The 22864-nt window shown below is 53.7% G+C and overlaps 1 protein-coding gene across 2 annotated transcripts; it reads left to right on the top strand.

Annotated features, from left to right (window-relative positions):
* The first annotated feature begins 1045 nt into the window (after nucleotides 1-1045).
* CBLC (Cbl proto-oncogene C) lies at nucleotides 1046-22823 on the top strand. Of its 2 annotated transcripts, XM_055249515.2 has the most exons (11): nucleotides 1067-1461; nucleotides 3076-3222; nucleotides 3388-3544; nucleotides 4214-4335; nucleotides 6020-6157; nucleotides 11697-11784; nucleotides 14056-14187; nucleotides 15165-15311; nucleotides 16033-16110; nucleotides 22552-22621; nucleotides 22722-22823. In XM_055249515.2, the coding sequence occupies exons 1-10, from the start codon at nucleotides 1109-1111 to the stop codon at nucleotides 22612-22614; spliced, it is 1425 nt and encodes a 474-aa protein (XP_055105490.2). In that variant the 5' UTR covers nucleotides 1067-1108; the 3' UTR covers nucleotides 22615-22621; nucleotides 22722-22823. The 2 variants fall into 2 exon arrangements, with proteins under 2 accessions (XP_055105491.2, XP_055105490.2); XM_055249516.2 differs by lacking the exon at nucleotides 6020-6157 and having other exon boundaries at nucleotides 1046-1461; nucleotides 22722-22816.
* Nucleotides 22824-22864: the final 41 nt, after the last annotated feature.

Below are 22864 nucleotides of genomic sequence, written 5' to 3'. Positions count from 1 at the left end.
AGAGAGATAACAATGCCTCCCTGACCGTTTCCTCCTTGAAATCTCAGTTATCTGACCTTTAACCCCATGCCACGACCAAAGTCCCATACCACTCGACAAAGTGCTGTGTCCAAGTCCCACCTCTGGGCAGCTCCCAGCCCTTCCCCTCCCCTCCCCAAGAAGAGACCCACGGCAGGGCAAAGTGGCTCACGCCTGTAATCCCAGCACTTTAGGAGGCCGAGGCGGACGCATCGCTTGAGCTCAGAAGTTCAAGACCAGCCTGGGCAACATAGTGAGACCCCCGTCTCTACTAAAAATACAAAAAATAAAATAAAATAGCCAGAACTGCTGACGCGCGCCTGTGGCCCCAGCTACTCAGGAGGGTGAGGTGGGAGGATCACTTGAGCCTGGCAGACAGAGGTTGCAGTGAGCTAAGATCTCACCACTGCACTCCAGCCTGGGTGACAAAGCAAGACCTTGTCTCAAAAAAAAAAAAAAAAGTCCCAGGCCTCCCCTAGCCCTTTGCCCCTCTCTGAAGGGACCCAGACATCCTACCTGCACTTCCCACCCACCCACTGAGAAGCCCCCTCCTACCGCTACCCACCAAAGCCACCCCACCCTGCCCCTTTTTGAGAATCAAACTCAAACCGCACCAGCTAATTTTTTTTTCTTTTTTGTATTTTTATTAGAGACACGGTTTCACCATGTTGGCCAGGCTGGTCTCGAACTCCTGACCTCAGGTGATCTGCTTGCCTCAGCCTCCCAAAGTGCTGGGATTACAGTTGTGAGCCATCGCTCCTGGCCACATTTTATTTTTTTTAAAAAACATTTTTTAGAGATGGGGCCTCACTGTGTTGCCCAGGCTGGTCTTGAACTCCTGGGCTCACGTGATCCTTCCACCTCGGCCACCCAAAGTACTGGGATTACAAGCGTGAGCCACCGCTCCCGGCCTCCAAATCCCACCTCTTGAAGACCCACGTGCCAGGTCCTCCAGTCCCCGCCCCCTTTGGAGACACTGGTACCTGCAGGCCCCTCCCCGGTTCTCTAGGACCCGCCCTCTCCTTTCACTCTGGGCGAGGCCGTGCCTATCCCGGGCGCACCGGTCCCTGCCGGCACACGCTAGGCTCCCATGGCTCTAGCGGTGGCCCCGTGGGGGCGACAGTGGGAAGAGGCCCGCGCCCTGGGCCGGGCAGTCAGGATGCTGCAGCGCCTAGAAGAGCAGTGCGGCGACCCCCGGCTGTCCGTGAGTCCCCCTTCGCTGCGGGACCTGCTGCCCCGCACAGCGCAGCTGCTTCGAGAGGTGGCCCATTCGCGGCGGGCGGCCGGCGGAGGCGGCGCCGGGGGTCCCGGCGGCCCCGGGGACTTTCTACTCATCTACCTGGCCAATCTGGAGGCCAAGAGCAGGCAGGTGGCCGCGCTGCTGCCTCCCCGGGGCCAAAGGAGTGCCAACGACGAGCTCTTCCGGGCGGGCTCCAGACTCAGGTGAGCCTTAGCCCCAGAACAAAGTCCTCAGGGGTGAGGTCCAGGTCTTGCTGCCAGCTCCTCCTCCCTCAGACCCAGGAACTCAGGCCCCCCACCCCCTCCGACCCAGGAACTCAGGCCCCCATCCCCTCCTCCCTCAGACTCAGGGGTCCAGGCTCCAGTCCCTCTTCCTTCAGACCCAGGGGTCCAGCCTTCAGCCCCTCCTCCCTCAGACCCAGGGGTCCAGGCCCCAGCCCCTCCTCCCTCAGACTCAGGGGTCCAGCCCCCAGCCCCTCCTCCCTCAGACCCAGGGGTCCAGCCCCCAGCCCCTCCTCCCTCAGACCTAGGAATCCAGGCCCCAGCCCCTCCTCCCACAGACCCAGGGGTCCAGCCCCCAGCCCCTCCTCCCTCAGACCCAGGGGTCCAGCCCCCAGCCCCTCCTCCCTCAGACTCAGGGGTCCAGCCCCCAGCCCCTCCTCCCTCAGACCCAGGGGTCCAGCCCCCAGCCCCTCCTCCCTCAGACCCAGAGGTCCAGGCCCCAGCCCCTCCTCCCTCAGACCCAGAGGTCCAGGCCCCAGCCCCTCCTTCCTAAAGGAACCTGGAACATGGGCCACCCAGTTTTCTCCTTCCTTGGGCACCCATGCCCTCAGCCCCATTTTGCCATTTCTTTGGTCACCCAGCAGCCCAATTCTGGTTCCCACTATCCCACTATCTCAGAATTCGTGGACCCCGTGGGGCTTCCTACATTGAGGATAAAATAAAAGTTAGCTATTACTATTATTCTCTGATTCAAAGTTCTCTAGATGTGTGCACATTTGTGATCAGAACTTGGCCCGATCTGGCCGGGTACAGTGGCTCACACCTGTAATCCCAGCTCTTTGGGAGGCCCAGCTGGGAGGATCAGGCCTCAGAATGTGGAGACCCCATGGGCTCCTAGGTGGAGGAGAGGTAGATGGACACACCCAAAGAAACTGATCATTAGGCCCCCATCTCGGTTTCTGCCTGGACTACCCACTTGGTCTTTAGTTCCTGAGGAACAGCTGGCTGCAGACCCAGGACCTGCCTGGAGGCCACCCCTCTGCTGTTCTGCACTGAGGAAGGCATCTCAGAGTGACAGGGCAGACAAGGTTTGGGGCCCAGAACCCAGAACAAGGTCTAGTTCAGTGACCCATGCCACTTCTTTATATTAAATATTTTGTAGTGTCTCTTTATTTTTTTGGACACAAGGTCTGGCCCTGTCGCCCAGCCTGGAGGACAGTGGCACCATCATGACTCACTGCAGCCTCCAACTTCTGGGCTCAAGTGATCCTCCCACCTCAACCTCCCATGTAGCTGGGACCACAGACGTGCACCACCATGCCAGGCTAATCTTTTTATTTTTTTGGTAGAGAGGAGGTCTTGCTCTGTTGGCTAGGCTGGTCTCAAACTCCTGGCCTCGTGCAATCTTCCTACCTCAGCCTCCCAAAGTGCTGAGATTACAGGCGTGAGCCACCACACCCAGCAGGAATGGACTCTTACCTTACACTGATGAGAGAGAGTCCAGAACCTTATCCCTGCAGGTGTTCCCCATGAGGGGAGGAAGAGGGTGTCAGTGGGAGCCCCAAGGATAGCTGGAGTCCTTGCCCATCCCCACAGGCGACAGCTGGCCAAGCTGGCCATCATCTTCAGCCACATGCACGCAGAGCTGCATGCACTCTTCCCCGGGGGAAAGTACTGTGGACACATGTACCAGCTCACCAAGGCCCCAGCCCACATCTTCTGGAGGGAGCGTTGCGGAGCCCGGTGAGTAAGCCCTTGTCCTCAGGGACCCTCAGCTCCCGGAGCTCCATCCTGCCCTGGCCCAGGGACCCAGGAGTCCGGGCCCACAGCTGCTTCTTTCCTGGAGAGCCTCCCATCATAGGCTCCAGGAGGCCTCAGCGGTGTCTCTCCCACCCCTCTCCCACCCAGGTGTGTGCTGCCCTGGGCTGAGTTTGAGTCCCTCCTGGGCACCTGCCACCCTGTGGAACCAGGCTGCACAGCCCTGGCCTTGCGCACCACCATCGACCTCACCTGCAGCGGGCACGTGTCCGTCTTCGAGTTCGACGTCTTCACCAGGCTCTTTCAGGTCAGGGAAGGCCAAGGCTGGGAGCTAGACTCGTGTCCAGGAGGAAGAAGAGGGCTGAATCCTGGATTCCTGGGTCTGAGGGAGGAGGGGCTGGGGCCTGGACTCCTGGGTCTGAGGGAGGAGGGGCTGGGGGTCTGGACTCCTGGGTCTGAGGGAGGAGGGGCTGAGGGAGAAGGGGCTGGGGGTCTGGACTCCTGGGTCTGAGGGAGGAGGGTCTGAGGGAGGAGGGGCTGGGACCTGGACTCCTGGGTCTGAGGGAGGAGGGGCTGGGACCTGGACTCCTGGGTCTGAGGGAGGAGGGGCTGGGACCTGGACTCCTGGGTCTGAGGGAGGAGGGGGCTGGAGGCCTGGACTCCAGGATCTGAGGGAGGAGGGGGCTGGAGGCCTGGACTCCTGGGTCTGAGGGAGGAGGGGGTGAGGGCCTGGACTCCAGGGTTTGAGGGAGGAGAGGGCTGGGGGCCTGGACTCTTGGGTCTGAGGGAGGAGGAAGCTAGGGTCCCAAACTCCTGAGTTCTGGAGAAAGAAGAGCTTGGGGTCTTGTAAAAGGGGTATGCCTGAGGCCCACCATGGGTGTGAAGGAGGTGGTTGGATTCTCGGGCCCTAGGGACTACTTAGGGATGTGAGCTGCTTCCCTGGTCTCTCCTTGACCCAAGTCCTGCCCCACCCCAGCCATGGCCAACACTCCTCAAGAACTGGCAGCTCCTGGCAGTCAACCACCCAGGCTACATGGCCTTCCTCACCTATGATGAGGTCCAAGAGCATCTGCTGGCCTGCAGGGACAAGCCAGGCAGGTAAAGCGTCCAGGGCTCAGCAGAACAAGGCTGCAGGGCTCAGGGATCTGGGCTCTGGGCTGGTGCGTGGTGGAGACCAGATGTCCTTCCAAGAATGGGAACAGAGGTACCCAGGACCCCAGAGAGTTGATAACTCGGAGGCAGGACACTGAGTGCCCCTCCCAGCCCGCCTCTTCTCTCGAGGCCTCCTGTACTGTCCCATAATCCTGCAGCTAAGGGAGAGTGCCCGCTCTAGCAAGGAGCCCAAAGACCCTGCTTGAGGGTAAGGTCTGTTTCTGGTAGGTCAGAGCCGTGTTGCACCATCTGTTCAATATTTTGAGTATGAATTTCCTACCTGTTGGCATAGGAGACTGAAAAACAAGACATATGAGTCCTTACATTATTTCAACCAGGAGTTTTGAGCTGTTGGGTCCCCCTAGAGGGCTGAGAATTGAGCTGTCTAGGTACCAAGAGAATAGAAGGTCAGGTTTGTGAGTCTCTGCAGGGCTGAGGTGCAGGGGTAGGACGGTGAGTGCATTAGCATTCTTCCAGTTACACTTCAAACTGATTTAAGGGGGAAAAAAAAGGAAAGAATAAATTCCTGTAATTGAAAAGGCCAGGCCAGGCACAGTGGCTCACACCTGTAATCCCAGCACTTTGGGAGGCCGAGGTGGGTGGATCACCTGAGGTCAGGAGTTCAAGACCAGCCTGACCAACATGGTGAAAACCCCATCTCTACTAAAAATACAAAAAAATTAGCCAAGCGTGGTGGCATGTGCCTGTAATCCCAGCTACTTGGGAGGCTGAGGCAGGAGAATCACTTGAACCCGGGAGGCGGGGTTGCAGTGAGCCAAGATCACACTATTGCACTCCAGCCTGGGCAACAAGAGTGAAACTCCATCTCAAAAAAATAAAAAAAAATACAAAAATTAGCCTGGCATGGTGATGCGCGCCTGTAGTCCCAGCTACTTGGGAGGTTGAGGCATAAGAATCACTTGAACTCAAAAGGTGGAGGTTGCAGTGAGCCAGGATCCCGCCACTGCACTCCAGCCTGGGTAACAGAGCAAGACTCTGTCTCAAAAACAAAAAGGAAGAAAAGAAAAAAAAAGAAAAGAAGGCCAGGGTGTGGGTTTCAGGCACAGCTAGATCCAGGTGCTCAACGGCTACTGTCAGCAATCAGTTCCTGTTCATCCCCTTTCTCTGCTTTCCTCTGTTTGCTTCATTCTTAAACATAGTTTCTCCTCATGGTGGCAAATGACTTCTAGAAGCCCCAGCTGTGTACCCTACCTTCTTAGCAACCTCTGTAAGAAAGGGGGCACCTTGCTCTGACGCTTCCAGCAAAATTCCCAGAATGGACTCCTATCACTGTGAGTCCATGAAATGCACTGATTGGCCACCCCAGCCTTGGGTGGTCCTGAAATGCACTGATTGGCCACCCCAGCCTTGTTTAAACTCCAGTGAAGCGGGGAGAGATCTCCAAATGGAAGCAGGGCTGTTTTTATCATAAAAGAGCCAAGCAGGTACAAACAGCATATATCCCCTACAGAGGCAGGCAGGGATCTCGCACATGCCATTGCCTACAAGATGGGAAGCTGGGGGTGAGGACTTAGACACCTGGATTCCCAACAGGGCGGGGGACTGGGAGTTTGCAAAAGCGACGGCGGTGACCACTTCCTCACCCCATCCTACCTACCTCTCCCTCCAGCTACATCTTCCGGCCCAGCTGTACTCGCCTGGGGCAGTGGGCCATCGGGTATGTGAGCTCAGATGGCAGCATCCTGCAGACCATCCCTGCCGACAAACCCCTGTCCCAGGTGCTCCTGGAGGGACAGAAGGACGGCTTGTGAGTCTCCATTCTGGTAGGAGGAGGGTGTCAGCAAAATCTGGTTGGAAAGATCTTGCATGTTGAGCACTGCCGGCGGCCACCACGTTTGAGGGTGCAACCATTCACATAGGGGACATCTCAAATCTGCAGTACTAGAAGGTTCCAGCAGGTGGCAGTCAAAGGTCTTGAGGAAGGGGCTCCTCTGAGGTTTGCACAAAATGGCCATAGGTCGGGCCCAGCCACAGCCCCGAGAAGTGTGTGGGGCATTGGGCACAACCGCAAGAGCTCCATTCCTTGGAACTGAGCTCAAGAGCGTTTGTTTCTATTTTCTTTCTCTTTTATTTTAGTTAATTTTTTAAAAATGAGATGGGCTTTCGCCATGTTGCCCAGGCTGGTCTCGAACCCCTGGGCTCAAGCCATCTGCCCACCTTGGCCTCCCCAAGTGTTGAAATGACAGGCGTGAGCCACCGTTCCCGGCCAGCTTTTGCTTCTAGATATCAGATCCTGCTCTAGAATCTAGATTGATGGGGCAGAAACAGAACTGGAGAACTTGCTAGACACGTGGGGTTTTTTTGTTTTTTTTGTTTTTTTTTTTTTGAGACGGAGTCTCGCTCTGTCGCCTGGGCTGGATTGCAATGGCATGATCTCGGCTCATTGCAACCTGTGCCTCCCGGGTTCAAGCGATTCTCCTGCCTCAGCCTCCGGAGTAGCTGGGATTACAGGCACGCACCACCACGCCCGGCTAATTTTTTTTTGTATTTTTAGTAGAAATAGGGTTTCACCATGTTGGTCAGGCTGGTCTTGAACTCCTGACCTCGTGATCCACCCACCTCGGCCTCCCAAAGTGCTGAGATTACAGGCGTGAGCCACCATGCCCGGCCCTAATTTTTGGATTTTTAGTAGAGATGGGGTTTTGCTATGCCAGGCTGGTCTCAAACTCCTGACCTCCAGTGATCTTCCCTCCTTGGACTCCCAAAGTGCTGGGATTACAGGTGTGAGCCACCGTGCCTGTCCAAGAAGGCAGGTTTCTTTTCAAAGTTTCACCTTTAGCCAGAACTTTCTTATCAGTCATATCTATATGACTGACATACAAGAGAGGAGATAGGAGGGTAGGTAGCTAGCTAGATAGCTAGCTAGATAGCCAGATAGATAGATAGACAGATAGATAGATATGCTGTTATTTGCAATAATTGTTATTTATTTTTCAATATATAATTTTTTAAACATTTTTGGCGGGGCACAGTGGTTCATGCCTGTAATCCCAGCACTTTGGGAGGCCAAGGCGGGCGGATCACCTGAGATCAGGAGTTCAAGACCAGCCTGGTCAACATGGTGAAACCCCATCTCTACTAAAAATTAAAAAAAAAAATTAACTGGGCGCAGTGGCGCGCACCTGTAATCCCAACTACTCCGGAGGCTGAGGCAGAATTGCTTGAACCTGGCAGGTGGAGGTTCCGGTGAGCTGAGATCACGCCACTGCACTCCAGCCTGGGTGACAGAGTGAGACTCCATCTGAAAAAAACAAAACAAAACAAAAAAATTTTATTGTATATTTCGTAGAGATGGGGGGGGAGGTCTGACCATGTTGACTAGGCTGGTCTCGAACTCCTGAACTCAAGCAATCTGCCCCCCTCAGCCTCCCACAGTGCTCAGATTACAGGTGCGAGCCACACGCCTGGCCAATTTGCAGTAATTATCTTCTATAAAGTCACCACACACCCTGAATTGTTGAATACCAAGCCATTGCTCCCAGGGGAAATACATTCTTGGGTCCTGAGTAGCTAGGACTACAGGTGCACGCCACCACGCCCGGCTGGGTCACGACATTTTTGTCAACCAATCACAACATAGTAACCTTTATGTATGTTTTTGTTTAAAAACACTTTTTCAAGGCCAGGCGCGGTGGCTCACACCTGTAATCCCAGCACTTTGGAACGCCGAGACGGGCGGAACATGAGGTTAGGAGATCGAGACCATCCTGCCTAATACGGTGAAACCCCGTCTCTACTAAAAACACACAAAAAAATTAACCTGGCTTGGTGGCGGGCACCTGTAGTCCCAGCTGCTCAGGAGGCTGAGGCAGGAGAATGGCGTGAACCCGGGAGGCGGAGGTTGCAGTGAGCCGAGATCATGCCACTGCACTCCAGCCTGGGCGACAGAGCGAGACTCCATCTCAGAAAAAAAAAAAAAAAAAAAAGACACTTTATTCAGTACCTATTGTTGCTTCATTAACATTGAACTCACAACCAACAACAGTATAACTTGTGTCTCAGCGAAGCTTATACGACACACACGTTTTCTCCATAAGACACATCACAGCCTTCTTTCACTTAGGAACAGGAGACAACACTTCAGCTACTCTTGGGGACCATTTAAAACAGAAAAATCAGACGCTGGGCATGGTGGCTCATGTCTGTAATCCCAGCACTTTGGGAGACTGAGGCAGGCAGATCACTTGAGGTCAGGAGTTCAAGACCAGCCTGGCCAACATGGTGAAACCCGGTCTCTAGCCAGGCGTGGTGGTGTATGCCTATAATCCCAGCTACTCGGGAGGCTGAGACAGGAGAATCGCTTGAACCCGGGAGGTTGAGGCTGCAGTGAGCCAAGATCACGCCTCTGCATTCCAGCTTAGGTGACAGAGTGAGATTTCATCTCAAAAACATAAAAATAAAGTCAATCATAAGCCAGGCGCAGTGGCTCACGCCTGGAATCCCAGCACTTTGGGAGGCTGAGGCGGGTGGATCATGAGGTCAGGAGATCGAGACCATCTTGGCTAACGCTGTGAAACCCTGTCTCTACTAAAAATACAAAAAATTAGCTGGGCACAGTGGCGGGCGTCTATAGTCCCAGCTACTTGGGAGGCTGAGGCAGGAGAATGGCGTGAAGTCAGGAGGTGGAGCTTGCGGTGAGCCGAGATCACGCCACTGCACTCTAGCCTGGGCGACAGAGCGAAACTCTATCTCAAAAAATAAAAATAAGAATAAAATAAAGTCAATCATAGAAGTCCCTTCTTATTGGGTGTTTATGCACAGAGGAGGATGCTGCATTTAAAATTTTTTTTTTAATTTAAAAAATTTATTTGCACCGGGCACTGTGGCTCATGCCTGTAATCCCAGCACTTTGGGAGGCCGAGGTGGGCAGATCACCTGAGGTCAGGAGTTCAAGACCAGCCTGGCCAACATGGTAAAACCCCGTCTCTACTAAAAATACAAAAATTAGCCAGGCGTGGTGGCAGGCGCCTGTAATTCCAGCTACTTGGGAGGCTAAGGCAAGAGAATCGCTCGAACCCAAGAGGCAGAGGTTGCAGTGAGCCGAGATCACACCATTGCACTCCAGACTAGGGGATGAGAGTGAGACTTCATCTCAAAAAAAAAAAAAAAAAAAAAATTATTCACCAGGCGTGGTGGCTCATGCCTGAAATCCTAGAACTTTGTGGGAGGATCACTTGAGCCCAAGAGTTTGAGACCAACCTGGACAACATAGTGAGCCCCCATCTCAATAAAAAGAAAAAAAGAAAAAAAAATAGAGACAAGATATCACTATGTTGTCCAGGCTGGTCTCAAACTGCTGGGCTCAAGCGACCCTCCCTCTTTGGCCTCCCAGAGTGCTGGGGTTACAGGTGTAAACCACTGCACCTGGCCAGTGCTGCTTTTTTTTTTTGGGGGTGGGTTTTTTTTTTGTGTGTGTGACAGGGTCTCACTGTCACCCAAGCTGGAGTGCAGTGACATGACCACGGCTCACTGCTGCAACCTCGACCTCCCAGGCTCAGGTGATTCTCCCACTTCAGCCTCTCCTGAGTAGCTGAGACCACAGGCACATGCCACCATGCCCAGCTAATTTTTTTAATTTTTTTTTTTTTTTAGACATAGTGTCTTTCTGTGTTGCCCAGGCTGGTCTCGAACCCCCGGGCTCAAGCAATCCTCCCCCTCAGCCTCTCAGAGTTCTGGGATTCAGGCATGAGCCACTGCTCCCAGCCAGGGCTGCATGTTTTATAAGCACTAGCTTTCTTATTTATTTTTAAAATTTCTTCTTCTTTTTTTTTTTTTTTTTTGAGACAGAGTCTTGCTGTGTTGCCCAGGCTGGAGTGCAGTGGTGTGATATCCATTCACTACAACCTCTGCCTCCTGGGTTCATGAAATTCTCCTGCCTCAGCCTCCCAAGTAGCTGTGATTACAGACACGCACCTCCATGCCTGGCTAGTTATTATTTTATTTATTTATTTATTTTGCTATTTTTAGTAGAAACGGGGTTTCACCATGTTGGCCAGGCTGGTCTCAAACTCCTGGCCTCAAATGATCCGCCTGCCTCGGCCTCCCAAAGTGCTGGGATTACAGGTGTGAGCCACCGTGCCCGGCCAGCACTGTCTTATTTAATCCTCATCACAAATCTTTGCCTCAGGCGTGATCATGTCCATGTCACAGAAGGGGAAACTGAGGCCAGAAAAGTAGAGTGGCCCCAGCCAGGTCACACAGTGTGTTAGTGGGAGAGCCGCTGCGGGGCTCAGGTCAGGGATCCTGCACTGCTCCACATGACAGGCCAGGCAGGGCCACTAGCCTCAGGGACTCATGACCCCGCCGGGATAATTGGAGTAGCGTTGAGACGTGCCAGATAGGCCGAGGAAATGGTCCAGTGGGAGACCCAGGGAGCCCAGAGCTTGCTTCTCCGGCGTCCTGGAGCCCAGTGCTGAGATCTGGCCTACGACCCTGGTTCTGAGTCTCTCTGATCCTTGCTGTGTGACCTTGGGCAGGCGCCTTTCCCACCCTGAGCCTTGGGTCACTGTCTGTGAGGGAAGAAGTGGTACAGGTGTTCTCAGAGGGTCTTTCCATCCTGATACTATCAGATTCTAGGATTTGATCACTTTCATGATCTGTGACGCTAAAATCTGTTATGCTTGGGCATGGAGGAGAAGAGTGAGGTTCTAGAAGAGCTAAGCCATTTTCCTTTTTTTTTTTTTTTTTTTTGCGACAGAGTCTCACTCTGTCGCCCAGGCTGCAGTGCAATGGCATGATCTCGGCTCACTGCAACCTCTGCCTCCCGGATTCAAGCAATTCTCCTGACTCAGCCTCCTGAGTAGCTAGGATAACAGGCATGCACCACCACGCCCAGCTAATTTTTATATTTTCAGTAGAGACGGGGTTCCACCATGTTAGCCAAGCTGGTCTTAAACTCCTGACCTCAGATGATCCACCCACCTCGGCCTCCCAAAGTGCTGGGATTACAGGCGTGAGCCACCACGCCTGCCCTAAGCCAGAAATTTTCATCCCATTTTCTGGTTCTTATTCTATCTCATCCTTGTTTCTGAAGCTTGAGTCACTGAGGTTTCGTGTGCCCTACCTTGGGAGTCTGAGGGGACATAGCCCTGCCCTGGGGTATCTGAGAAGACACAGTGCCAATTAGAGGCGGGCAGAGGGAAAATAACCCCAGGCCAGCAAAGGATTTGGGGCAGATCCTCATCTCAAGGGAAATATGGGGCCCTGTAGAGGGTAAAGGTCTTTGTTCATCTGGGGGTGGGAGATACTGGATGGCCCCCCAGTCCCCCTCTCTTCCCTTCCCCCAGCTACCTCTACCCAGATGGAAAGAACCACAACCCAGACCTGACTGAGCTCGGCCAGGCAGAACCCCAGCAGCGCATCCACGTGTCAGAGGTGAGACCCGCACCTGCACCTGTGGTCCCCATTCCCTGACCCTGCCACCCCCACGTCGCCTTGGCTCAGAGGCCTGGGGTTGGAGGGTTGGCTTGGTGGCTGTGTGACCTTGGGTAAATCACCTGACCTCTCTGAGGCTCAGTTATTCTTCCAGAAAATACGGCTCCTCCTGCCTCTTTCCCAGGGGTGATCACGGGGATTAAATAAGGAACTGATGCTGCTGAGATCATCAGGACAGCTAATGCATTTGAGCATTTGCCAGCGATAGCCCCATGCCAGCTCCTAATCTTCACAGCCACCCCACGAGTGAGAGAGACACAATAAGAAATAAATAATTTATTTTTTATTTATTTTTATTTTTAGAGACAGGATCTCTTCTGTCACCCAGGCTGGAGTGCAGTGGTGCAATCATGGCTCACTGCAGCCTTGACCTCCGGGCTCAAGCAATCCTCCCACCTCAGCCTCCCGAGCAGCTGGGGGTACAGGTGTGAGCCACTGCACCCAGCTAATTTTTGTATTTCTCTGTAGAGATGGCGTTTCGCCATGTTGCCCAAGCTGGTTTTGAACTCCTAGCTTCCAGCAATCCTCTCGCCTCCACCTCCCAAAGTGCTGGGATTATAGGCATGAGCCACTGTATCTGGCCCTAAATTTGTTTTAGTATAAATATATCCTGTGCAATATTTGGGACATCCTTATACTTCAAATTGTATTCACTGTTTACATGAAATTCAAATTTGGAGGCCGGGTGCCACCGCGCCCATAATCCCAGCACTTTGGTAGGCCAAGGCAGGCAGATCACCTGAGGTCAGGAGTTCAAGACCAGCCTGGCCAACATGGTGAAACCCATCTCTACCAAAAATACAAAAATTAGCTGGGTGTGGTAGCTCACACCTGTAGTCCCACCTGAGGCACTTGAGTTGGGAGGCTGAGGCACGAGAATCACTTGAACCCAGGAGGCGGAGGTTGCAGTGAGCTGAGATCACACCACTGCACTCCAGCCTGGGCAACAGAGTGAGACTTGGTCTCAAGAAAAAAAAAAAAAAGAAAGAAAGAAATTCAAATTTCGATTAGGCACAGTGGTTCATGCCTGTAATCCTAGTACTCTGGGAGGCTGAGGCGGGTGGATCACTTGAGCCTGGGAGTTAGAGATTGCGGTAGGCCAAGATCGTGACCCTGCACTTCAACCTGGGTAACAGAGTGGGGCTCTGTCCCACAAAAAAAAAAAAAAAAAGAATGAAATTCAAATTTAGCAGCATTCAGTACTTTTATTTGCTAAATCTGGCACCACTGGGCGTAGACAACTGGGGAGAAGAAGTCTCATAACAAGGAGCGAAGACATGGCCGGGCGAGGTGGCTCACACCTGTAATTCCAGCACTTTGGGAGGCCAAGGCGGGCAGATCACTTGAGGTCAGGAGTTCGAGACTAGCCTGGCCAACATGGTGAAACCCCATCTCTACTAAAAATACAAAAATTAGCCAGGTATGGTGGCTCATGCCTGTAGTCCCAGCTACTCAGGAGGCTGAGGCACGAGAATCACTTGAACCCAGAGGCAAAGGTTGCAGTGAGCCAAGATTGCGCCACTGCACTCCAGCCTGGGCAACAGAGCAAGACAGTCTCCCAAAAAAAAAAAAAAAAAAAAAGTGAAGACATGTAGGAGGCCGTTGGACATGCCAACCTTGGACTTAGGAGAGGGTTCAGGTCTGGCACAGAGGTTTGTTTTTTTTTTTTTTTAAATAGAGACGGGGTCTTACTATGCTGCTCGTGCTGGTCCAGAACTCCTGGGCTCAAGCATTCCACCTGCCTTGGCTGCCAGAAGTGCTGGGATTACAGGCATGAGCCACAGCACCAAGACAGAGGTTTGGGATTTTCTTTCTGTCTTTTTTTTTTTTTTTTTTTTTGAGACGGAGTTTTGCTCTTGTTACCCAGGCTGGAGCTCAATGGTGCAATCTCAGCTCACTGCAGCCTCCATCTCCCGGGTTCAAGCGATTCTCCTGCCTTAGCCTCCCGAGTAGCTGGGACTACAGGCATTCACCACCATGCCCAGCTAATTTTTGTATTTTTAGTAGAGACGGGGTTTCAACATGTTGACCAGGTTGGTCTCGAACTCCCAACCTCAGGTGATCCCTCCACCTCGGCCTCCAAAGTGCTGGGACTACAGGCGTGAGCCACCACAACCAGCTGAGGTTTGGGATTTTCTTCCTGTGGCCCAAGTTGTGTCCCCGTGGCTGAAACATGCCCCTCGCTGTCTTCTCTATCCTCTCACCTGCCAGGAGCAGCTGCAGCTCTACTGGGCCATGGACTCCACATTTGAGCTCTGCAAGATCTGTGCTGAGAGCAACAAGGATGTGAAGATCGAGCCGTGCGGGCACCTGCTCTGCACCCGCTGCCTGGCTGCCTGGCAGGTGGGTCTGACCCCTGCGGCGCCTTCCCCTCTGGTCTCCCCCTCTCTACAGGGAAAGCCCCAAAAGGATCTCCTCTATGCCTCATTGATCATATGGGGAAACCAAAGTCCAGAGAGGGCAGAGACCTGATGGCGACCACTCAGGAGCCTGGCTGTCTTTCCCCGGGCCTCTGGTTCCATCCCACTCTGCACACGCTGCCTCTCTTTCTCCCTCTCTGGCAATGTTATCAGTGGAAAGCTCTCCTTCCTTCTCTGCCTGGGTGATCCCCAGCCAGTGGCTTCACCTCTCTGAGCCTTAGCCTCGTCCCCTGAAGAACGGGGCTGAGAATAGTGACCTCCCAAGGGCCACAGTGAGGCTGGGCACGGTGGCTCACGCCTGTAATCTCAGCACTTTGGGAGGCCGGGGTGGGTGGATCACTTGAGGTCAGGAGTTCGAGACCAGCCTGGCCAACATGGGGAAAACCCGTGTCTACTAAAAAAAAAAAAATAACAAAAATTAGACGGGTGTGGTAGGTGCCTGTAATCCCAGCTGCTCGGGAGGCTGAGGCATGAGAATCACTGGAACCTGGGAGGCAGAGGTTGCAGTGAGCAGAGATCGCCCCACTGCACTCCAGCCTGGGTGACAGAGCGAGACTCCGTTTTTTTGAAAAACAGCAACAACAACAACGAGGGCCACAGTGAGGGTCTGAGCCCAGAAAGGCCTGGTCTGGAAGCTGTGGCCACGGCTCCATGGGGGAGGATCCCTGGCCTGTGTGCCCCCTCCTGACCTCAGCTCTGGTTCCGTTCCTCTCTCACCTTCCCTCCCAGCATTTCCCTCCACATTCCCCTGCTCTCCACGACTCCTATTCTCTCCTTCCGTCTCCCTTCCTCTGTCTGTCTTCCCCACATCGATCTTTTGGGCAGGGAGCTCCTCGTTGGCCCAAAAGACGGGATGGAGAGCAGGGGGGCACTGACCCTTTCCCTCCCGACCTCCCCCAGCACTCGGACAGCCAGACCTGCCCTTTCTGCCGCTGCGAGATCAAGGGCCGGGAGGCCGTGAGTATCTACCAGTTCCATGGTCAGGCTACTGCTGAGGACTCGGGGGACAGCAGTGACCAGGAAGGCAGGGAGTTGGAGCTGGAGCAGGTGAGCAGGGCCAGCCGGGAGCTGGAATCCACATTCCTGAGGCCTGAGGGAGGAGGGACTGGAGCCTGGACTCCTGGGCCTGAGGGAGGAGGGATGGGGGCCTGGAATCCTGGGTCTGAGGGAGGAGGGCTGGGGTCTGGACTCCTGGGTCTGAGGGAGGAAGGGCTGGAGTCTGGACTCCTGGGTCTGAGGGAGGAAGGGCTGGGGTCTGGACTCCTGGGTCTGAGGGAGGAAGGGCTGGGGTCTGGACTCCTGGGCCTGAGGGAGGAGGGGCTGGGGTCTGGACTCCTGGGCCTGAGGGAGGAGGGATGGGGGCCTGGACTCCTGGGTCTGAGGGAGGAGGGATGGGGGCCTGGAATCCTGAGTCTGAGGGAGGAAGGGCTGGGGTCTGGACTCCTGGGTCTGAGGGAGGAAGGGCTGGGGTCTGGACTCCTGGGTCTGAGGGAGGAAGAGCTGAGGGCCCGCACTCCTGGGTTCTAGGAGAGGAGGGGGCTGATAACAAGATTCTCAGGTCCTAGAGAAGTGGTCTTTGGCTTCCCCAAGGGCTGGGGCTGTGGATTTCCCTGGCTGTAACCCTCCTAAGTGTTCATACGTTGTCTTGGTCTCTGTTATATCTTGAGTCTAGAACAGTGCCTGAGTGCTGAGTCCCAGGCAGGAGAACATGGAGGCGAGAAGAAAATGGCAGCTCACAAGCCCCCTCTCCTTCCTCTGTCCCCTCCAGGTGCCCCTTTCGGCTCCTCCATTGCCCCCACGGCCAGATCTGCCCCCCAGGAAGCCCAGAAATGCCCAGTCGAAGGCGGTGAGTCAGGCGCTGGTCTGAGGTTGGGGGCTGGGGCCTCCCTCACCTCCAGGGTCCCTGGTTCACCTGTGCACTCAGGGTGCCAGGGCAGGGACTCATCCTTGGCACCCATTTCCAAGGCCCCCGTCCCCTCTGTGACCTCTTTCCTTGTTTTCTTCCTGGTTCATTCCCCCTCTAGGACTTTCTTTTCTTTTCTTTTTTTTTTTTTTGGAGACGGAATCCTGCTCTGTCGCTCAGGCTGGAGAGCAGTGGCGCAATCTTGGCTCACTGCAACCTCCACCTCCCGGATTCAAGCAATTCTCCTGCCTCAGCCTCCTGAGTAGCTGGTATTACAGGTGCCTGCCACCATGCCCCGCTAATTTTTGTATTTTTAGTAGAGACAGAATTTCACCATGTTGGTCAGGCTGGTCTTGAACTCCTGACCTCGTGATCTGCCCTCCTTGGCCTCCCAAAGTGCTGGGATTACAGGAGTGAGCCACCGCGCCCGGCCTCAAGGACTTTCTTGCTCTCCTTCCAGCATCCCAGATGTGTCCTACCTCAAGGCCTTTGCACAAGCCCTTGGCCTGCATGGCCTTTCCTGAGGCTCGCTTTCCCATTCCTTCTCAGGGAGGCCTTCCCTGATCACTGTGTTCAAGATGGCACCCCCAGCTGGGGTGGTGGCTCACGCCTGCAATCCCAATACTTCTTTTTTTTTTTTTTTTGATTCGGAGTCTCACTCTGTAGCCCAGGCTGCAGTGCAGTGGCATAATCTCGGCTCACTGCAACCTCTGCCTCCCAGGTTCAAGCAATACTCCTGCCTCAGCCTCCTAAGTAGCTGGGACTACAGGCACCCGCCACCATGCCCGGCTAATTTTTGGATTTTTAGTAGAGACGAGGTTTTGCCACGCTGGCCAGGCTGGTCTCGAACTCCTGCCCTCAGTTGATCCACTCACCTTGGCCTCCCAAAGTGCTGGGATTACTGGCATGAGCCACCATGCCCAGCCTGCAATCCCAGCACTTTGGGAGGCCAAGGCAGGAGGACGGTTTGAGCCCAGGCATTTGAGACCAGTCTGGGCAACATCACAAGACCCCAACACTACAAAAAAATTTAAAAATTACCCCAAAGTTGTGGCGCATGCCCATAGTCCCAGCTGCTCAGGAGGCTGAGGTGGGAGGGTCCCTTGATCCCAGGAGTTGGTAGCTCCAGTGAGGCGTGATCACACCACTGCACTCCAGCCTGGGCAACAGAATGAGACCTTGTCTCTAAACCAATAAAGAAAAAAAAAAAAAAGAGTCTATAATCCCAGATCTTAGGGAGGCAGAGGCAGGAGGAAAGCTTGAGCCCAGGATTTTTTTTTTTTTTTTTTTTTTTTTTTTTTTTGAGACAGAGTCTCGCTCTGTCGCCCGGGCTGGAGTGCAGTGGCTCAATCTCGGCTCACTGCAAGCTCCGCCTCCCGGGTTCACGCCATTCTCCTGCCTCAGCCTCCGAGTAGCTGGGACTACAGGCGCCCGCCACCGCGCCCGGCTAATTTTTTGTATTTTTTAGTAGAGACGGGGTTTCACCGTGGTCTTGATCTCCTGACCTCGTGATCCGCCCGCCTCGGCCTCCCAAAGTGCTGGGATTACAAGCGTGAGCCACCGCGCCCGGCCAAGCCCAGGATTTTGAGACCTTTCTGGGCAATATAGTGGGACCCCATTCTCTAAAACAAAAAAAAGAAAAGATGAAAATAGCACCGCTGTCCCTCCGGCCCCTGCTCTGCTGTATGTTCAAAGATCTTTCGCCACCCGGCAGAGCTTAGGGTTGGTTTTGTTGGCTTTTATCACTGTCAGGTTGCAACCTTCCTGCAGGTCAGCCCTTTGTTGTCTTTTACAACATATCTCCAGAGTCCAGAACAGTGCCTAGCACACACACACATCATAGGTGCTCAATAAATAGATGCCAAATGAATACACTGAAGTGAGTCTTCCCAATAGCCCTATGAAGTCAAAAATGTTCCTCTCCCAGCTGGGCGCGGTGGCTTATGCCTGTAATCCCAACATTTTGGGAAGCTGAGGCAGGTGGATCACTGAGTTCAGGAGTTTGAGACCAGCCTGACCAACATGGTGAAACCCTGTCTCTACTGAAAATACAAAAATTAGCTGGGCGTGGTGGCGCACGTCTGTAAGCCCAGCTACTTGGAAGACTGTGGCAGGAGAATCACTTGAACCCGGGAGGTGGAGGTTGCAGTGAGCCAAGATTGCGCCACTGCACTCCAGCCTGGATGACAGAGTATGAGACCCTGTCTCAAAAAACAAACAAACAAATGTTCCTCTCTCCATTTTCCAGAGGAAAAAAGTTCAGAGAGGTGACAGTACCTGCCCAAAACCACACAGCCTGAAAGAGGAAAAGCGTGTTGGAGTCTTTAAGGCCCCCAAACCGTCTACTTATTTTTTTGTTGTTTCTTTGTTTGTTTGTTTTTCTTTTGAGATGGAGTTTCACTCTTATTGCCCAGGCTGGAGTGAAATAGTATGATCTCGGCTCACTGCAGTCTTCGTCTCACTGCAACCTCCGCCTCTGGGGTTCAAGCGAATTCTCCTGCCTCAGCCTCCTGAGTAGCTGGGATTACAGGCATGTGCCACCACGCCTGGCAAATTTTGTATTTTTTAGTAGAGACGGGGTTTCTCCATGTTAGTCAGGCTGGTCTCGAACTCGCGACCTCAGGTGATCCGCCTACCTTGGCCTCCCAAAGTGCTGGGATTACAGGGGTGAGCCACCGTGCCCGGCCTACTTATTTTTTAATGAGCCCTGTCCTGGCTTTCTTTTCTCCCCACGCTACCACCCCAGGATTTTGGGGACCCTGGATTGCTAGGGAGAGGCAGATCTCAGTATCTCCGGCTGAGTACACACAGGCTTTGATCAATACTGGGCTGTCTTCAAACAAACAGCTCAGGAAGTCCGGGAACATTATTCGACCACAGCAAACAAGAGAGCCAGCAGGAAGCGGGGGGGGTGGCGGTGAAACCAGCCAGGGAAGCTAAAAACAGATCCAACCTGCCGCCAAAAGCAAATGGAAACATTAGGAGGCACTCAGCCGTCTCCCAGAGGACAGTGATGGGGGACACAGCCAGGACAGCAGGCTGACAGGGACCTCGGGCCTGATGGTGACACTTTTGCCTAGGCCGTACCCTCTGCCTCCCCCGCCCTTTCCTCCTCTCCCCAAACCCTGCCTGATTAAAATTCCAGTCCACTCCCACCTACCCTTTCATTCTTCAAAACATACCACGAAAGAGACAGCCTTGGGTTTGCTACTTCTCAGCAAAGCACTGTCATAACTTTTTTTTTTTTTTTTTTTTGGGATGGAGTCTCACTTTGTCACCCAGGCTGGAGTGCAGTGGCACAATCTCGGCTCATTGCAACTTCCGCCTCCCAGGTTCAAGCGATTCTCCTGCCTCAGCCTCTCGAGTAGCTGGGGTCACAGGTGCCCGCCACCATGCCCGGCTAATTTTTATATTTTTAGTAGAGACGGGGTTTCATCATGTTGGCCAGGCTGGTCTTGAACTCCTGACCTCCAGTCATCTGCCCGCCTCAGCCTTCTAAAGTGCTGGGACTACAGGCGTGGGCCCCGCCTGTCATAACTTTTGCTATGTGCCTGGCATTGCTTTTTTTTTTTTTTTTTTTTTAAGATGGGGTCTCTGTCTAGTGGAGTGTGGTGGCATGTACCTGTAATCCCAGCTCTCAGGAGGCTGAGGCAGGAGAATCACTTGAACCCAGGAGGCAAAGGTTGCAGTGAGCCGAGATAGCGCCATTGCACTCCAGCCTGGGCGACAGAGCGAGACTCCGTCTCAGAAAAAAAATGGGGTCTCTGTCAGCCAGGCTGGAGTGCAGTGGTGCAGTCACAGCTCACTATAACCTCAATCTCCTGGGCTCAAGTGATCCTCCCTCGTCAGCCCCCAGAGTAGCTACTAGGTGCATGTCTCCACACCCAGCTCATTTTTAAATTTTTTTTGCAGAGGTGAGGCTGGGGCTGCTGTGGACACTGGATGTGATGGGACTGCGTCAGTGGTCAGTGTCACTGTGGTTGTGATCTGTGTATGGTGCAGTGGCCCCTGGGGTTGCTGTCTACACACTGCTATTCTCCATCTGAGAAACCTCCCTTTAGGGGACGACACTGCCATTGAGCTGGATCTCATCACCCCACTGACCACTGGGGACCTCTCTGACCCTCAGTGTTTTCATGGGGAAAATGGGGACCAGTCTGACGCAAGCCCCACGAGCTGGGTTGTTTTTTTTTTAATGTTTTAATTTAATTAGAGACATAGTCTCACCATGTTGCCGAAGTTGGTCTCTAACTCCTGGGCTCAAGTGATCCTCCTGTCTCGGCCTCCCGAAGTGCTGGGATTACTGGCATTAGCCACTTCGTCTAGCCTTCCCATGAGTTTTGATGAAGCCAGCAAGCTCAGTCATCTCTAACCTGAGTCATATCCCCTCCCTCACCTCTCAGAAATCTCCACTGGCAGCCAGGTTCGGTGGCTCACACCTATAATCTCAGCACTTTGGGAGGCCGAGGTGGGCAAATCGCTTGAGGTCAGGAGTTTGAGACCAGCCTGGCCAACATGTTGAAACTCCGTCTCTACTAAAAAATACAAAAATTAGCCAGGCATGGTGGCAGGCACCCATAATCCCAGCTACTCGGGAGGCTGAGGTAGGAGAATCGCTTGATTATCGCTTCCGCCAGGAGGCGGAAGTTGCAGTGAGCCAAGATTGTGCCACTGCACTCCAGCCTGGGCGACAGTGCAAAAACTCCGTCACAAAAAAGAAGAAAAGAAAGAAATCCCCACTGGCTCCCCAGGGCTCTAAGATCTCAAGCCAAAGTCCTCTCCACTGCCCAAAGACCTGGGGCTGGGGATCTGACCCTTCCCCACCTCTCTAATCTCCCCCACTCCAACTCCTTTCCAGCAGCATTGGACCCTTGCTGCTCTTCTAACTTGCCAGCAAGCCCCCACTCACATGGAGCCTCTGTCTGCCTTCTTGCACTCAGGCATCGGCTGGGTCATTTCCACCTCCAAGAGGCCTCCCCGGCATCTTCCCTCTCCCAGGCACTTTGAAGGACATGGAACATGCTCTGGGACGTTTCCTTGTTCAGGAGCTGATCAGTCACTGCAAGGCTCGGGTTCAGTGGAGCATCAGCTCCACCAGGACAAAGATAGTTTTCTGTCTTGTTCACAGCTGTCTTCTCAGAGCGAAAAACAGGGCCTTGTACTGGCGCGGTGGGTCATGCCTGTAATCCCAGCACTTTGGGAGGCTGAGGCAGGAGGATGGTTTGAGCCCAGGAGGTCAAGGCTGCAGTGAGCTATGGTCACATCACTGCACTTCAGACTAGGCAAGAGAGTGAGACCCTGTTTTGCTTTGTTTTGTTTTGAGACAGTTTCGCTCTTGTTGCCCAGGCTAGAGTGCAGTGGTGCAATCTTGGCTTATGGTAATCCCCACCTCCTGGGTTCAAACGATTCTCCTGCCTCAGCCTCCAAGTAGCTGGAATTACAGGAATGTGCCACCACCCCTGGCTAATTTTGTATTTTTCATAGAGACAGGGTTTCACCATCTTGGCCAGGCTGGTCTCAAACCTGACCTCAGGTGATCCACCCACCTCAGCCTCCCAAAGTGCTGGGATTACAGGCGTGAGCCACCACGCGTGGCCCCTGTTTTTTCGGTTTGTTGTTGTTGTTGTTGTTTTTAAAAAAAGAAAGACAAGGAAAGAAAGAGAGAAAGAAGGAGGGAGAGAGAGAGAAAGAAAGGAAAGAAAGAAAGGAAAGAGAGAGAAATAGAAAAAGAAAGAAAGGGAGGGAGGGAAAGAAAAGGAAGGAAGGAGAGAGCGAAAGAAAGAAAAGGAAAGAAAGAAAGAGAAAGAAAGAAAGAAAGAAAGAAAGAAAGAAAGAAAGAAAGAAAGAAAGAAAGAAAGAAGAGAGAGAACAAAGAAAAAACAAAGAGAAAAGGAAAAGAAAAGAAAAGGGCCTGACCCACTGGAGAGGCTTGGGGACTGTCTGTGGGGCACATGAGTGAGCAGAAGCATGGGCACATGGATGGACAGGCGGACAGACAAACTGAAACTTCATCCTACACGAGTTAGAGGTGAGAGGGAAAAGGCAGCATGCACTAGGGACAAGGCCAAAGGTCCTGTCAGATGGTGGCCGCCACCACTGTGTCACCCCTGTCCAGGGCCTGTGAAAGGATGTCCACCCAGGCTGCAGCCTAGCAGAGACATTTCTTAATCTCCTCCCCCGAGGCACTTCTGGCCCTCCCCAGACTTCGGGCCCCTCTTCTCTTGCCAAGAATTAAGGCTGTGGCCTCAGCTGCGCAGGAAGCCACCTCCAGCCCCCAGGTGGTCTGGGACTCCCAGGTCTAAGACAAAGGGGACAGGGAAGAGGGGCAGAGGGAAAGGTTGGATGCCGGCAATCAACCGCCCTCTCAAAATATCTCCATTGCAGCGACTCCTAAAGGGGAACTCCCCTCCAGCTGCCCTGGGACCCCAGGACCCTGCCCCGGCCTGAAGGCCAGGTGAGTCCACTCCCTAACCCTCCCTGGCCCACTCCACCCCACTCCACCCTCCTCCACCTGGAGGTGACCTCATCTAACCCACCCCTCTCTCCGCCTACAGGGCACCGAGATGTGCTGCTAAAGGGAGCCCCAAGGGCTGGAAGGGGGTTGTGAAAGTGAAATAAACTGCCAAGCCTGGTCTGTCCTCCAGGGTGCGAAGGAAGAGTGCAGTGGCCAGCAGGGGGCAGCAGAGGGCAGCGGGCA

Source organism: Symphalangus syndactylus, chromosome 17 (assembly GCF_028878055.3).
Source record: "Symphalangus syndactylus isolate Jambi chromosome 17, NHGRI_mSymSyn1-v2.1_pri, whole genome shotgun sequence".
NCBI lineage: Eukaryota > Metazoa > Chordata > Mammalia > Primates > Hylobatidae > Symphalangus > Symphalangus syndactylus.
Note: the sequence above shows the minus strand (reverse complement) of the source record. Positions and strands in the feature narration are given on the sequence as shown.